The sequence below is a fragment of the Carettochelys insculpta genome, chromosome 14 (genome assembly GCF_033958435.1).
Source record: "Carettochelys insculpta isolate YL-2023 chromosome 14, ASM3395843v1, whole genome shotgun sequence".
Taxonomy (NCBI): Eukaryota; Metazoa; Chordata; order Testudines; family Carettochelyidae; genus Carettochelys; species Carettochelys insculpta.
The window spans coordinates 519,204-536,858 of record NC_134150.1 but is presented as its reverse complement, the minus strand read 5'-3'; the positions used below and the strand labels follow the sequence as shown (position 1 = coordinate 536,858).

The 17,655-nt window shown below is 48.7% G+C and overlaps 1 protein-coding gene across 2 annotated transcripts in view; it reads right to left on the bottom strand.

Annotated features, from left to right (window-relative positions):
- Positions 1-12,142: 12,142 nt before the first annotated feature.
- HYDIN (HYDIN axonemal central pair apparatus protein) overlaps positions 12,143-17,655 on the bottom strand; it is a 286,881-nt gene continuing 281,368 nt past the window's right edge. For both annotated transcript variants that reach the window (XM_075008458.1, XM_075008459.1), the window contains exons 84-85: positions 14,325-14,549; positions 12,143-13,503 (exon numbers count right to left, since the gene is read on the bottom strand). In XM_075008458.1, coding sequence (XP_074864559.1) covers positions 13,015-13,503; positions 14,325-14,549 — 714 coding nt within the window. In that variant the 3' untranslated portion in view covers positions 12,143-13,014. The remainder of the gene's footprint in view (positions 13,504-14,324; positions 14,550-17,655) is intronic.

Here is a 17,655-nt window from a genome sequence, read left to right as displayed (position 1 = left end):
CATTTTTTTGGAGAACAAGTTACAGAGAAGTTACAGACAAAAGAAGAAAAAGATTTTAGTCACCACCCTTCGAGATCCCTGAGACCAGTTACATATCTTCAATTACCTGCCACCCTTAACAATCTCCTTTAACAGCTTCCAGTTAACTTAACTAATTGCCCTTCACACCTTCCATTCTGATGCCTGCTTCTTAGACGTGCTGGCTCCATCTTAATTGCTTCTCCATTCAAAAGCTAACTGTCCCTACGTGTGCTCCCTCAGATACTTTGTAACATGTTTTGGCATGCCCTCTCATATACAATGTATCCAGCATGTCCCCTTATACAACGTTATACTTATACAATGTTATACTTCCACAGAGTCTTTCAAAGTTTGTAGCACATCTTTATGCAGGACACAATGTGCTTCGAGATTCTCTGTGAAGAGAGACCCTCTCCTTTTGATCTGGGAGCAAGAGAGACTAAGAGTCTGTCCGTTTTCCGGAAGGACTTAGTTCTGTCTATGTAGAAGGCCAACGCCCTCCTCACGTCCAGGAGGTGCAGGCGTACCTCCTTGTTGGAGCTATGAGGCTTCGGGTAAAACGAGGGTAAAACTATAGGTTTGTTAAGATGGAACTCTGAAGAAACTTTCGGAACAAAGGCTGGGTGCAGCCGTAAGGTTACCGCCTCCTTTGAGAATACCGTGCAGGGCGGCGTTGCCATAACTGCTGCGAGCTCACTCACCCTGCGAGCTGACGTGATTGCAAGAAGGAAGGTTGTCTTTATCGTAAGGAGATGGAGGAAAACCGTGGCTAAGGGTTCAAAGGGTGGTCCCGTTAGCGTGCTGAGCACCAGGTCCAAGCTCCACGATGGTGGAAGCGGTTTCCGAGGGGGGTATAGGTTTACCAGCCCCTTCAGCAACCTGGTAACAATAGGATGGGCAAACGCTGTGGGCCCTTCCTCTTCATGCCAAAAAGCCGACATGGCAGCGAGATGGACCTTCAATGAGGAGAGGGAGAGCCCGCCTCTTTTGAGGTCCAGTAAGTATTCTTGTATGACAGGTATAGGCACTTCAAGGGGAGCTAACTGCTTGGTGGAACACCATGCAGTGAATCAAGTCCATTTCTGTTTGTAGGTCTTCCTGGTGGAGATCCTTCGGCTACTTTCCAGGACTTGTTGTACTCCCTCCGTACATGTACTTTCTAGGGAGCTGAGCCACGGCTTAACCATGCTTGTAGGCTCAGGCCTCGGGGGTGTGGATGCACTATGGACCCCTGGGCCTGCGTGAGCAGGTCCGGCGCTACCGGAATGGGAAGCGGTGGACGATCCGACATGCGGAGAAGCAAGGGGAACCATTGCTGTCGATCCCATGTGGGGACCACTAGGATCATGCGGGCTCTCTCCCTCCTGGCTTTCTGCAGGACCTTGTGGATGAGCACCGTGGGTGGGAACGCGTAAAGCAGTGGGCCCTTCCACGAAATCGCGAACGCGTCCCCCAGGGACCCCCGCCCCAGTTCTACCCTGGAGCAGTATTGGGGGCACTTCTTGTTGTGCTGAGTGGCAAACAGGTCTATCTGGGGAAACCCCCATGCATGAAAAATCGGTCGTAGCAGATCGGAGCGGATCTGCCACTCGTGTGTGAGTGCGAAGTGCCTGCTCAGCTGGTCTGCCTTCACGTTGTGAGCGCCTGGTAAGTATGAGGCTTTCAACGTTATATTGTTGGCGATGCACCAGTTCCACAGCCGGAATGCTTCCGCACATAAGGCACGGGATCGAGCTCCGCCTTGTTGATTTATATAAAACGTGGAGATATTGTCTGTATTGATCCCGACTACCTTGCCTTGTATGTGGTCTTGAAAGTGTTTGCAGGCATTGAACACTGCTCTGAGCTCCAGTATATTTATATGCAGTGACTGTTCCGTAGGGGATCACAGTCCTTGCGTCACCTTTTTGCCAATATGTGCTCCCCACCCTATGTGGGAGGCATCGGTGGTGAGAAAGAGAGAGATTTGTGGTTGGTGAAAGGGTACCCCTGTTGGCATGTTCTTGGGGTTTACCCACCATTGCAGGGATCTGCGCACCTCTGTCGTGGGCGACACCACCCTGCGGACGGTATGGGATGCCAGCTTGTAAACGCTCGCCAGCCAATGTTGTAGGTTGCGCCTATGCAATCTGGCGTTCTGTACCACGAACATTGCCGCTGCCATGTGGCCGAGCAGCTGCAAGCCCATTAAAACCGGCACCGTGGGGCTGTATGTAATGACTTGTACCAGGGAACCGATGGCGCGAAAGCGAGTGTCGGGTAGATAAACCCTTGCTGTAATAGAATTTATGCGTGCCCCTATGAACTCTATGTCCCGTGTGGGGTCGATCTTTGACTTCGCAAGGTTGATGACCAGGCCCAGCGAAGAAAACGTGTTTGCTGTTACGCGTATCATGCGTAGTACCTCCGCCTTCGAGGCCCCTTTCAGTAGGCAGTCATCCAGATATGGGAATATAAATACCCGCTGTCTGTGCAGGTAGGCTGACACCACTGCCAGGGTCTTGGTAAAGACTCTGGGGGCCGAGGAGAGGCTGAATGGCAGAACCTTGTATTGGAAATGTTCTTTGCTGACCATAAACCAGAGAAAACGTCTGTGAGCCGGGTGGATCGTTATATGAAAATACGCATCTTGTAAGTCGAGGGCTGCAAACCAATCTCCATCATCCAGTGCCATGAGTATAGAGGCGACTGTGATCATCCGAAAGCGTTGTTTGCACAAGTACCAGTTGAGGCCTCGAAGATCTAAGATGGGCCTCCAGCCTCCTGTTTTCTTCTCTGTGAGGAAGTATCGTGAATAAAACCCTTTCCCCTGAAGTCACTCCAGCACCTTTCGACCGCCCCTATAAGCATCAGGTGGTCCACCTCGTGCTTGAGTTTCGCCTCGTGGGAGGCATCCCTGAGATGAGGCCTGGGCGGAGGTCTTGGCGGTGGGAGTGACTGAAAGGGGATCACGTAATCCGTGGCTATGATCTCTAGTACCCACTTGTCTGTGGTGATCTTTTGCCATTGCGAGTGGAACAGTCGGAGGCGATGATGGAACATTAATTGTGGATGACATTACGCGATGGTAGTAATAGTGCAGCCCTCGACCTGTCCGTCAAACCTGTTGCCTTTGGGCCTGCCCCGAGGATGCACGGCCTTGTTGGGAACGTCGCCTAGGAGTTCTATACTGTTGTTGCTGTTGATGCCGCCCTTGGTCGTAGCCCCGTTGGTACTGAGCACGCTGAGGTTGGTACGGGTATCGCCGTTGTTGAGGGTAATACTTTTTCTTTCTGTGTGGAGGGGTATAAATACCCAAGGTTCTGAGTGTGGCTCTTGAGTCTTTACTGGAATGAAGGACCGAATCAGTTGACTCTGCAAACAACTTCTGCGTGTCGAAAGGGAGATCGACAATTTTTGCCTGCAGATCCCTCGGGATACCCGATGTCTGGAGCCAGGATTCCCTGCGCATGACCACGGCCGTAGCCGTTGAGCATGCCGCCGTGTCCGCTACGTCCAGGGCGATCTGGACTCCCGTCCTTGAAGCTGCATAGCCCTCTTGCACGATGGCCTTCAGCACTGGCTTCTTATCTTCTGGAAGTGAATCCATGAGAGAAGTGAGCCTGGAGTAATTGTCGAAATTGTGGTTCGCTAGATGTGCTGCATAATTAGCCACTCTCAGCAGCAGGGTGGAGGAGGAGTATACCTTTCTGCCGAATAGCTCTAGCTTCTTGGCATCTCAAATCCGTTCCCCCCGCTTTGTACTGGGAAGTCTTCGATCTCTGCTGGGACGATTCTACCACCAGAGAATTTGGTTGTGGGTGACTAAACAGGAACTCCATGCCCTTCACCGGGACGAAGTATTTCTTATCCGCCCTCTTGTTTATAGGTGGAGCGGAAGCCGGGGTCTGCCATATGGTAGTAGCAGACTCCATGATTGTTTCGTCGAGTGGGATAGCAATTTTGGACAAGGCCGGAGGCCTCAGGTTTTTGAGGAGCTTGTGGTGTTTCTCCTGCACCTCTGCTGTTTGGATGCCTTGCGTGAAAGCCACCCTTTTAAACAGCTCCTGAAACTGTTTGAGGTCATCCGGGGGGGCAACATCCCCGGGGGCCGTAGCCTCGTCGGGGGAGGACAAGGAGGAACCACTAGGGTAGACCTCCCTTGAACTCTCAGGGTCCTGCTGCCGGTGGTACACCCTCTCACTGGAGGCTTGCAAGGGAAAATCTCGGGGTTCCAAAATCAGCTCCCCTTGAGACAGCCGTGTTTCCGTCCCCATCCGTGAGTGCCCACAGGGGTACTGGGCGGTCGAGGGGGACCTGCCCCTGGGTGTATGCCTGTGGTGTCTATGCCCAGCGTGATAAGGATGACCGTGGCAGCATGGGCATGGTTCCTGGGATGGAGACCTGGACCACTCTCGAGGTGCATACCCCCGATGTCTGGGGGAGCGAGATCGTCTGGATGATTGAGACAATGGTGAAACTGGTTTGTGGTAGTACTCCAGAGGGTCAAATCCCAGAAAAGGCGAGGGTGGCCTGAGCCATGGTGACGCTGGTTGGAGGAACGGAGGAGGCGGCTCTGGATAGGCTGGGGGAGACCCATGTCTCCTGGTTGGTGTACGCATCATAAGGGGAGGACTTGTTGAGAGCAGCCCTGCAGCCCTGTCCAGAGAAGGGCTGCGGTGCCGGGTTTTCGCTGCTGCCTTTCCCCTCCCCTGTGGGGCTGGCTCCGCCCCTCCCCGTGCCGGGGATCTCGGCCCCGCTGTCGGTGCTGCGCTCGGCACGCTCATCTGTGGTGCCACGCGGGTGGTCTCCTCCGGTTCCTGCAGGCTACATGCCTGTTGGCCCTGCACCGTTGGTGCCGCGGGGGTCTGTGCCGCTTGCGGCGGTGCCGCCGGTTCCGGCGCTTGCCTGGCCGCCGCTCTGAATGCGCGGGCTGGCTGCTTAGTAATCGGAGGCTCAGCCTCTGCCACGTGCGCTGCTGCGCTGCCGCTTGCTTGTGACTGCGGCTGGGGGCTGTGTGCTACGCCCGTCCCGCTCACTGTGACTGCCGGCAGGGATCGGGCTGGAGAGAGCTTCCTCCGTTTCTGCACCGAGGGGGTGAGGGACACCGCCTTCCTTTTATGGAGCCCTGTGGGTCCCTCCAGTTGAGGCCTCTCTGGCACATCTGGCTGGAGGGCCTTATCAAACAGCAGCATTTTCAGCCACATTTCTCTATCCTTTCTGGCTCTGGCCGTGAGCTTTGCACAGAAGGAGCATTTCTGGGTGACGTGTGATTCCCCCAGGCACCTAATATATTGACTGTGCCCATCAGAGGCCGGCATAGCTTCACGGCACGACTCACACTTCTTGAATCCTGAAGAGGACATTGCGGTGAGTCTTTGAGCTGTTAATAGGGTACTTAGCACCTTCTCTGTGCCTGTTCCCCTCTCATGGACTCCAGCCTGCTGCAGCAGGAGGCCTACTGGCCTTCACGTCCCCAGGTTGCCTCTGCTGCTCCTTCTCGTTACTAAGACTTTCTACTTATATATATATTTATTTATTTATTTTTGCAATAAAGAAACAGACAATTTAACTAAGAACTCTGAAAGAAACTCTAAAACTCTGAAAAACTCTAAATACGCTGACTCTGGCCGCAGCCTGAGCAGATTCCGTCTGCAGAAGGAACTGGCGGGGACCGGATCGCGCACGTGGCTGGGAGCGCGCAGGGCAGCGGTGCGTGCTGGCGCATGCGCGGTCCGGCAGAAACTGCTGGAAAGATCCGATCTGCGGCGCCGGGGCGAGCCCGACACCTATCGTGGAGCACCCATGGGGACACTCGAGGAAGAATTAAAAGTTACTTAGATATGTTAGATGTTATGAAGTCAGCAGGGCCTGATGAAATATATCCCAGAATACTCTGGGAGCTGACCGAGGTGATATCGGAGGCATTCATGATCATCATGAAAAACTCATGGAAGACAAAAAATTCCAAAAGGCTGGAAAAGGGCAAATATAGCATCCATCAATAAAAGGGGAATAGAGACAATACTGGGAATTACAGCCCGCTCAGCTTAAACGAGAAAAATAATGAAGCAAATCAAGCAATCGATTTGCAAAGACACCTAAAAAACCAAAATTTGTCAAGATAAAAATCATTCAAACCTAACAGTTTTCTTTGGCAGATGGGGAGAAGTGGTGTAGCTGTGGTATATTTTGACTTTAGTAAGACTATTGATTCTGTCCGTCGTGATCTCATAAATGTCAATCGAGCTGTAAGGTAGATGCATAACTGATTGGAAAACCATTCCCAGCAAATAGTTTATCAGTGTTCACAGTGTTGCATGGTGTCCTGCAAGGATTGATCCTAGGTCCAGTTCCGTTCAATATCTTCATCAATGATTTTAGGTAATGGGATTGAGAGTATTTTTATAAACCCTGTAGACAATACCAAGGTGCCTTGCAAGGATTAAAATTCAGAATGATGTGGTAAAACTGGAGAAATGGTCTGTTGTAAATAGGATGAAATTCAACAACATAGAATGCAGAGTACTCCATTTAGGAAGGAACAGTCAGTTGCACACATACAAAAAGAGAAATGACTCCCTAAGGTGGAGTACTGCAGAAAGGGATGTGGGAGTCCTAGTTGTGCACAACCTAAATATCAATCAACCGCGTGACACAGTTTAAAAAAAAGGAACATCATTCTCAGATAGCCTATCAGGAATGGCATAAGGCGGACCTGAGACAGCCTCCCTAAACTTGAGTACCTGCTCCACCCTGTCTCCACAACCTTTCCAAGCAAAATTCTCTGAGGACAAAAAGACAGCATGCAGTGGAGGCCTCATTCAGTAGAGAGGGGAATGTGACAGGCCTTTCCTCTGGTGCCACCTGCTGGCCATTCTGGAGATTAGTTTGACAAGTAGATATACCCTCTCAGGATAAATAGTAACAGAGAGGGAGCCGTGTTAGTCTATATACTATCAAAACAAAAAAGCAGTCAAGTAGCACTTTAAAGACTAACAAAATAATTTATTAGGTGCGCTTTCGTGGGACAGACCCACTTCTTCAGACCATAGGCATACCAGAACAGACTCAACATTTAAGGCACAGAGAACCAACAACAGTAATCAAGGAGGACAAATCAGAAAAAAATGATCAAGGTGAGCAAATCAGAGAGTAGAAGGGTACAAGGGGGGGGAAGGTCAAGAATTAGATTAAGCCAAGTATGCAAACGAGCCCCTATAGGGACTCAGAAAATTCCCATCCCAGTTCAGACCATGTGTTAATGTGCCGAATTTGAATATAAAAGACAGCTCGGCTGTCTCCCTTTGAATAGTGGTGCAAAAATTTTTCTTCAGTAACACGCAAAGTAATTAACAGAATGGGCCACTCCATTAAAATGTTGACTAACTGGTTCGTGGATCTGGAGTGTTTTTATGTCTGTTTCGTGCCCATTAACTCTTTGTCTAAGGGAGTTAGAAGTCTGTCCAATGTACAAAGCATCTGGGCATTGTTGGCACATGATGGCATGTATGATGTTAGTTGAGGAACATGAAAATGTGCCCATGATTCTGTGAGTAACCTGGTTAGGTCCAGTGATATTTCCAGAGAAGATATGTGGACAAAGCTGGCAGTGGGCTTTGTGGCAAGGAAAGGTTCCAGGGCTGGTATTCCTGGGGTATAGATTGTGGCTCTCATCCTCTCACGATAGTGTCTCACCCACCATCACATCATGTCACTCCAAGGACTGCAGCATCCTCTTTATGACAGGTTCCTGCCTCTACTGCTCTGCCCAACATGCTATAGTTGTAGCCTACTCTACACATAATCCTCCCTCCTTGACCTCCAGGCAGTTGTGCTCTGCCTTATGGCTCTTATGTGCCTGCTTGGCCCTCAGGGGCTGCTTCTCAAAGCTCCTATCCTATTGGCTGCTTCCTGCTCAGCCTCCCCTTGGCTCTATTAACACAGTCTGGGGCACACCCCATGTCACAGAGAGATCCACCCATGAAAGAGCCTGTGCATGAAGATTTGCAGATTCATGTCCTGTCCCTTTATGTGGGAGAAGGTAAAAAACAAGAGAAATGGACACTTTGCTGATACAAAAGTCACACAATTTGAAGATAAGACTTTCAGCTTGAAGGCCTGACAGGCCTAGCACTGCAAAGGTGTCATATCTTGTAGAGGCCTACTGAGTTTTAGGGTGCAAAAAGAGGGCCTGGTTCTCTTCAGATCACTTTTTTACCAGTGTGACAACTTTGACTTCATTGGTGCTATTACTGATCTATATTGGTTTAAATATGAAGAAAATCAGGCTGCATATTTAACCACTGGATTTACCATTTTCATCCGCAATGCCAGGGTTTAAGGATGTGATACTCTGCGTTGCACTTTTACAAAAGGGCACTTTTTACAGAGACCGCACAGTGAGTATTAAACAAACCCTTTAATTCATGGGACTGCTGCCTCATGTCAGCACTGCATTGCCCATTTCCTGCAACAACCCTGGCCCTAGCTGCAGCCCTCTTAACATTGACTCCAAATCTGAGGAAGTGGGTGTGACTATGAAAGCTCATTACCTAGTAGTTAGGTAACTACTAGTCTGTCTAGATGTGCCCTTAAAATGCCAGGATTAGGGCCAGCACCTGGAATGGAGCTACAGCTTGGGGACTGGTGGTGGGCCAGGGTGGGACAAGGTGCTGAGACTGGGACTGAGGGCAGGGCCAGAGCAGAGCTGGAGGCAGAGCAGGGCTAGGTGGTACCCTCTCCCTGTGCCCAAACATTCCTCCATGCCCTTCTAAGGGGGCATGCCCCACAGTTTTTGGCCCCTCTTCTCTAGCTATTGGAGAGGGTACAGACCAGCATGACTGGTACAGGTGGCAGAATCAGAAATAGGAAGCTAGGTGAATCAAAGCCTCCTAGTCTAATAATTTTCTGTCTAGATGTGCCCTTAAAATGCATGGCTTATGAAGAAGTTCTCTCAGAGGAAAAATGTTACGTTGCCAACTGATGAATTGCCCACCTTGGGCAGAGAACTGAAGAAACCCCCTGGAAGCTCCTTTCCATCGTCTGGCATATACCCATCAGACGCTCTCGGTTTTTCCATCATAGCTAATGGATATATACTGACACCTTATTTAAACTGATTTAGTGCTGCACAATGCCCAGTGCTCTATGCCCACGAGTATAATTTTGCTAAGTGTCGTTACTGCTCACCTGTACGCAAGCCAAGGCCATCTCTGTTGATGAGCTCTGCCTCCTAACAGAGTTTCCTTGACTTTTGCAGCTGCACCTGGTACTAGCAGCAATGCAGGAAGATCTTTCTGTGGAACTGTGATCAGTCCCATGCTTGCCATGGCCAGGAGGAATCTTTCTTTCCTGAGTCCTTTTACCTGCCTCACTTCCCTTTATTCTTTCTTTAAGCAGATGGTGCACAGAAAGCCCTACCGCTGAGCACAGTGCCATGAACAGAACATTTTAGTTGATTGCAGCAGAGTAAGACTGGAAATTAGTAACAGTCCATGCAGTGGCGTTTCTCATCACAGTTCCTATCTGGGTACAGGTAATATCCACTGGACTTACGTATGAAAGGTGAGATTCATGTCCTGCTGCTCTCTTAGTGACACCAGAGGTATTGTAATAGAACACACATTGGAACCTTTCCATGAGGAGCTCTCAAGAGTCCTGAGATGGATACCAAGAGGATTAGTTGCATCCCTTTCACAGACCATGTGGAGAACTCTCACCAGGGCACTATGTTCTGCAGCATTGGCAGTACTTGGGCCTGAAAATGGTTAATCTTCAAACCATGCTGGAAATGTTTCCCCAACAGTCATACATTTCTTTTGTCCATACTACAATTCCACCATGACTGATAAATTAAACCCCTCAGACTCATTTTCTTGCTTTTCCTGGTGACTAAAACACTCAGCAGACTCCCCCCTCCAGCAACTGAACCTAGTTGTGCTCATCTACTGGTTGCACTATTTGCAGGGTGCAACATAACGGGATTTTTAATTTGGGTATGGAAGCCATTTCATGTGCCCAGTGTATCTATTGGCCCCAAATTTTGTGTTTGGGGGATGTGTGAGGTGTCTAATGAAAAGCTGATGATATCCTAAATCTATGTATGCTACTTATATGTCTGTATCATGTTTGTAGGTAAAATAACAACTTTTTAGTGCTATAGTTGTATTAGGAATATTCTGAGCCAAAAGTACACAGTGGGAGGTTTGATTGCCACTCCAGCCAGGTTACTTGACTGAGACAAAGGACAATGCATATCCAACAATTTGAGACTGTCTCCTGGGATTCATCCAATGGCAGTTTGCCACAGTGGCTCACCTGGATCAGGTGACTTTTGACCCTCAAAGGCCTGAGGGGAAGAAGAGAGGGTTTTTGTCCCTGAACACAAAGGAGAGACCCATGATGTGGACTTAGCAGTGTCCATCTTGGACTGGATCTTGCTTCTTTGTTCTGGCTCCTGTTTCAAGGAATCATGGTCAAGCATGTTGACCCCAGTAGGCCAGATCTATAATTCTCCAGTAACTAAAACTATGTAACCTGAAATGGACTTTCAGAACTTTTAAGAATCAGCAAATAACACTGCTGGCCTGCATCAATAGCTGTAATCAATGTATGTAAAGTATCGCTTTAACAATTTTTCTCTCTAACCTTGTTCTGTCTTTTTATTAACAAATCTTTAGATGTAGACCTAAAGGACTGGTGAGCATGGTGATTTGGGTAAGATGCAGGTATATAATGATCAGGGATTGTGGCTGGACCTTTTGGGGCCCAGAAGAATCTGTGTGGAGTTGGTGAAGCAGGCTTAAGAGCCTCTCACCTGAATTTGAGGGGGGTGTTGGTCTGGGCTGGTATACCAGCTGGGAAGTCTGTGGGTTTGCTTGTCTGGTTTCTGGCTGTTATTTTGTGGCTAATTGGATTTGCCTTAGTGAGAAGGAGATCCCAGCCTGGGGCTGAGATTAGCCAGCCTGGATTTTAAGCAAAGTTACCCTGGATTGATTTCTCTAGCTGTGCCAAGAACCCCACCTGATTACACAGGGTCTCTGCATGCAGCAGTAAGGCTCTGAGTCCCCCTGTGGCACTAGCTTCCCCACTTCCCTGGAATTAGACACACCTTTCATAAATGAGCCAGTCTTCAAGCATTTGTCTCTTGAAGTGGGGAGCAAGTGCATTCTGCAAACAGAAATAACTTCTTCACTATAAAAGGGCCACTCCTCCTTGGAGGAAGTGAAGCAAGAACCTCTACTCAGTAGTCAAGTAATAGTACAGAAAGCTGCCCAGAGCTGAAGATTGCCTTGCGTCAGGTTTCTTAGGTAATCTGAACAAGTACAGGCTCTGATCCATCTGTGAAAAGGAGTTGATGAAGCAACCCACTGCCTCTCATCCCCATCTGTCTCTGTATTAGGAAAACAAAAGGAGATTAAAAGTCCGTCCCCACAAATGCCATTGGTCTAAAATAAATTGCTGACCGAGTCTATTTATGAACATATACAAAGGTGTCAGCTTCCTCCTACTTTAGGCAAACAAAATCACATTGGATTACTTTTATTGGCAAGGCTGCTCTTTATCTTGGTACTGACTAGACAATAACTTATTTGAAAATCTACATAAATAATGATTATTTCAGTGATATATTTTCTCAAACAGTTGAGAAAGTTCAAAGTTGAGTGCCAGGCAGTTCCTTTCCTTTGAAATGCACACCCATCCATCACATAAACAGAGTCACTTAGAGACATGTTTACCTTTGCACAGATAACTGTCCTGGCACTGCTGGTCCTAACTAACTGGTGGCCCTGGGCACATCAGGACCGACGACTGAGGGGGGAGGGAAGGGAGCTGGTGGGGTATGCCCTCCTGCCTGCTGTGCCCTTTCACTGGGCTTTGCTGAACCCTGGCCACCTGCAGTGCACCACAGGCACCAGGTCGCTCAGCTGTGGCCCTGTCCCTTCTCTGTCCCTGCGTGGCAAGCACCTGCTGGCTTGGCCCATGCACAGGCTGGTCCATTTCTGCAGGTCCCTGAAAATGGCAGCCCCAGGTGATTGTCCAGCTTGTCCACCCCTAGGACCATCTTTGTGTCCTGGGAGGAGCAACTCAATGGAAAAATACAATAGGAAAATTTTTCAGTTTACACCATTGTAAATCTCAAGCGGTCCAGTCCAGTCCAGTCACATTATCCAGCTCCACACTAACACTCACCAGAATCTCTGTGTTGCTTAACTATTTTTATTCCAAAATACATTTTCATACAGCAAACAAAGACACCAGGTCAAAACCACCTGGCTAACATTCACCCTAAGGTTACGATTAGTGTTAGGCTCTCATCCCTCAGGGTGAGATCAACTGGGAAGCACAATGCAGTCCTCATATTCCTGAACTCTCCTCTGCCCTGTTGGGAAATGCTGCAGCACCTTTGGTGGCTAACACACCAGACAGCCACAGCAAGGATATCCTCCTTGGGCAGGAACATTTGTACTTTGAAGGCAATATGTAGGCATTTTTATTGTTGGCTGTCATTGAAGGAAGGACAAATTGACCAAGTCTTGATGCATGCAGTCAGACCATATACACAGATAGCTGGAATCTTCTTCACTTGTCTCATGCCCCTTTCTCTATCGCAAGTTTCATGTAATTTGACTAACAACTCAGTGACTCTATCAGGCCTAGGACAAGTGATGTGCCTGCCAAGTCTCTTCAGTGATAATGAGATCTGTTAGCTTGCTGTTTGGGTATTTTCAACAGCCCCCTGTTCTATAGACTCAAGTGTGTCTTGTGTATGTCCCATGTCCAGTCCTGCAGTCACTCATTGACTTCAGTAGGCAAGATGATCCTGTCAGTGGTAAAGACATTCCAGTGCTGCTGTGTTGAATAAAAAGTCCATTTTGTATTGAGATGGGGAGGAACATGAAGAAGAGTCAGATTCAGATCCTAGGAGGTGCATGACTACTTTGGAGTTGCGAGTGGCTCAGCAAAGCAGGGGAAAATGGGACGCTGCTGCTCTGCAGGCATGCCACCAGGTCACTTCTCAGGAGTTATGCCCTTCAAGTAATAAACCCAGGAAATGCCTGCCCCCATGCCTGATGCCCGGGCACAGGAGACAACCAGCTTGCTGGTGATGGGCATCTTGCTGCCCGTAGGGTTCCCATCAAAGCTGACCGTGATGAATATGCTCTTCTTGGAGCGTATAGTCTCAGCCGCCTTTACGGTAAAACCTGGGTTCTCCACGTTGTAGGTGAAGGCTGTGTGCTGTAGGAACACGTTCTTAAAGGGAATGGCCGTGCTGGAGCCAGCCTTGATCTGAAAGGGCCCCTGAGGCTTGGGGGGCACTGACACACCAAAGAGTGGGATGTTATATTCTCCACCAATGGGTGAAGACAGGATGAGAGTTGCTCTTGATTCACCCAGCTGGCAGGGTTCATAGGTTACGTCCACGCTGACTTCTGTGCCCCCCTGAGAGCCTGGGGGAGCATTGATGATTTTATCCGTGTGGAAATCGGAGCAGTCAATCTGCAAGTGAAGAGAAGGTGCCACTCAGGTTTAGAGAAGGCATTTTAGCTGCTGTGGCCCCAGGACTGACATAGACGAAAGCTCAGGAAAAGCCATGGGGTAATTTAGCATCAGATGGATCCTGATACAAGACATATAGGGAGATCTTTACTGTTTTCTAAATGAAATGCTCATTCCAGACCCCTTCATTCAGGGCCTTTCTATGTGCACAGATGCTGCCAAAGACTTGCCCAACTCTCTCCACTCAACTGAAACTCTGGGGAAGTTTGGCTCTGGAGCTTAGGCTACTTTTGTTGCCTCAGGCAGTAACATGCAGCATGGCTAAGGGCAGATCTGCATTATGTGGAAAATTATCTAAGCTGTACAAGCTTGAGTTATGTTAGTAGTGCGACTTCCATCAACACACTTTAGATCTTGGTATGTGGGGTCCACATCGCGCTGAGTCACAGGGACAAACTCTCCCATTGACTCCCTTTCTCGTTCCAGTGGAGTACTGGAGTAGACATCGAAGCGACTGGCAGTCGATTTAATGAGTCTTCACTTCACCCATTAAATCGACCCCTGGTGGATCGATGGCTGCAGCGCAGATACTAGCTATAGCAGAGACAACCCCTACAGGTGCCACACAAGGAGATGTGTGCACTCTAGCGTAACAGTAGAAATAGCTAGCACTCATCCAGTGCATTGGTAGAGCTCAAAGAACTTTACAAAGGAGAACAGTAACATTTAACTTACAGAGGGGGAAACTGAGGCACAAGGGGACCCTGTTTTCCTGTGGACAAACTGAAACTACAGCCCTGGGGGATCGGGGAGCTGATCACCTTGCTGGTGTACTCTGTTCTCTGACGGGTGTAGTTAATGAACTTGGTGGTGATGTTCTGGCTGCTGCCCAGCATGGCACGAAAGTACAGCGGCTTCTCTGGCTTGGCTGCAATGGCTTTCAGATTTAGGTCATACTGGAAGGAGCCCAAGTCACTGTTCTGGATCACCAAGCGCCCACTGACCTCCCCGACTTTTAGGGGCTGGAATTCGAACACGAGCGTTCCCTGTGGGGAAAGAGAGTACAACCTAATCCATCTGTGTGGGAGCAGAAATATTAGTGCTCACCCCCGGGGGTGGAAATTAGCCCTTGGCACACAGCATCATGGAAAGTCAACAGCTGCTGTAAAGCCCTGTTCCCTGGCAACCCAACTGCTGCTCACTTATTCAGTGGCTTTATCATCTGAAGCCCCATGGAGAAGCAGCCAGGTTTACATGGTGGGCAGGGGGAAGATGGGGTATAAATTAATCAATCAATTACTATTATTTATCAGTTTGTAAGATGTGATGACACTCATGCACCCCTAGACAGCAAACGAGAGAATTAATTATGGAGCTAACAGACTTGTTTCATTGTTTTGATCTCTCTGCTTCCCCCAACCACTCTGAACCTGGCTTGTCCATTTGGCTCATAAGCACGTTTTTTTGCACCAGGTTTATCTCTGATAAAGCTGTGTGGGCTGAGCCACAGGGGTTCTTGTCTCCAGGAATTACTGGAGTGGCTTTATACGTAAGACATTTCTGACTTCTCACACCAAGATCAGGTAGGTTGGAGGAGGATGGGGAGACAACACACGAAGTGGGCAGAGAGCTCTGGCAAACCCCGGTAAAGCAGGAGAGGAATGATGCTTGTGTCTCTCCATGTCTGTCTGTCTGTTAATTAGTAAAAACTTTAGTAAAGTATTTGATATGGTCTCAGATGATATTCTTATAAAAAAACTAGGCAAATACAATTTAGATGAGGCTACTATCAGGTGGGTGCATAACTGGCTGGATAACCATACTCAGAGAGTAGTTCTTAATGGTTCTCAATCCTGCTGGAAAAATATAACAAGTGGGGTTCTGCAGGGGTCTGTGTTAGGACCAGTTCTGTTCAATATCTTCATCAACAATTTAGATATGGCATAGAAAGTATGCTTATTATGTTTGCAGATGATACCAAGCTGGGAGGGGTTGCAACTGCTTTGGAGGATAGGGTCATAATTCAAAATGATCTGGATAAATTGGAGAAATGGTCTGAGGTAAATGGGATGAAGTTTAATGAGGACAAATGCAAAGTGCTCCACTTGGGAAGGAACAATCGTTTCACACATACAGAATGGGGAGAGACTGTCTAGGCATGATTACAGCAGAAAGGGATCTAGGGGTTATAGTGGACCACAAGCTAAATATAAGTCAACAGTGTGATGCTGTTGCAAAAAAAGCAAACATGATTCTGGGATGCATTAATAGGTGTGTTGTAAACAAGACACGAGAAGTCATACTTCCACTCTACTCTGTGCTGGTTAGGCCTCAGGTGGAGTATTGTGTCCAGTTCTGGGCACCGCCGTTCAAGAAGGATGTGGAGAAATTAGAGAGGGTCCAGAAAAGAGCAACAAGAATGGTTAAAGGTCTAGAGAATGTGAGCTATGAAGAAAGGCTGAAAGAACTGGGCTTGTTAAGTTTAGAAAAGAGAAGATTGAGGGGAGATATGATAGTGGTTTTCAGGTATCTAAAAAGGTGTCATAAGGAGGAGGGAGAAAACTTGTTCTTTGTGGCACCTGAGAATAGAACAAGAGGAAATGGACTTAAACTGCAGCAAGGGAGGTTGAACATTAGGAAAAAGTTCGTAACTGTCAGGGTGATCAAACAGTGGAATAAATTGCCAAGGGAGGTTGTGGAATCTCCATCGCTGGAGATATTTAAGAACAGGTTAGATAGATGTCTATCAGGGATGGTTTAGACAGTACTTGGTCCTGCCATTGGGGCAGGGGGCTGGACTCGATAGCCTCTCAAGGTCCCTTCCAGTCCTAGTATTCTATGATTCTATGAAGTCATTGCTCTGGCATAAGGCTGGGGATGAGTGGTTGAGTATGCAGAGGAGAGAGGACTACCCCAGCCTTCTCACACTGCAGCATCTTGGGACCAGGCATGAAGCATCTCACCATAGCTGCTGCAGCTCCAGTGGCACAAGTGGGGAAGGGATGGATGTCCCCCAAGCTTGGCCAGGTCCAGGTTCCTATGCCCCCTGCACTCCCCAGCATCTGTGAGGAATGCAGCAAACTGCATTATTCTCCCTCACTTCCTGATGTAGGGGAATATCCCTCCATCCCTTGAGGTTTTTAAGTCCCGGCTTGACAAAGTCCTGGCTGGGATGACTTAGTGAGGATTGATCCTGTTTGAAGCAGGGGGCTGGACTAGATGACCTCCTGAGGTCCCTTCCAGCCCTATTATTCTATGAATAATTAACCACTCATGGGCTACGTCTACACGTGCAGCCAACATCGAAATAGTCTATTTCGATGTATAACGTCTACACGTCTTCCAGGGCCGGCAACGTCGATGTTCAACTTCGATGTTGCTCAGCCCAACATCGAAATAGGCGCAGCGAGGGAACGTCTACACGTCAAAGTAGCACACATCGAAATAGGGATGCCAGGCACAGCTGCAGACAGGGTCACAGGGCGGACTCAACAGCCAGCCGCTCCCTTAAAGGGCCCCTCCCAGACACAGTTGCACTAAACAACACAAGATACACAGAGCTGAGAACTGGTTGCAGACCCTGTGCCTGCAGCATAGATCCCCAGCTGCCGCAGAAGCAGCCAGAAGCCCTGGGCTAAGGGCTGCTGCCCACGGTGACCATAGAGCCCCGCAGGGGCTGGAGAGAGAGCATCTCTCAACCCCCCAGCTGATGGCCGCCATGGAGGACCCAGCAATTTCGACATTGTGGGACGCGGATCGTCTACACTGTCCCTACTTCGACGTTGAACGTCGAAGTAGGGCGCTATTCCTATCTCCTCATGAGGTTAGCGACTTCGACGTCTCGCCGCCTAACTTCGAAGTTGGTGCCGCTACTTCGAAGTAGCGTGCACGTGTAGACGCAGCTATGGTGTCCTTCCTGCTTTGGGTGAATCTGCTTCAGGGGAAATTCAGAGCTCCCCCTTGGCCTGCAGACAAAGTATCAGAAGGGTAGCCGTATTAGTCTGTATCTGCAAAAACATTGAGAAGTCCTGTGGAACTTTACAGACTAACAGATTCATTGGAGCACAAGCTTTCATGGGCAAAGACCCACTTCAGCATCTGAGCGTGATGAAGTGGGTCTTTGCTCATGAAAGCTTTTTCTCCAACAAATCT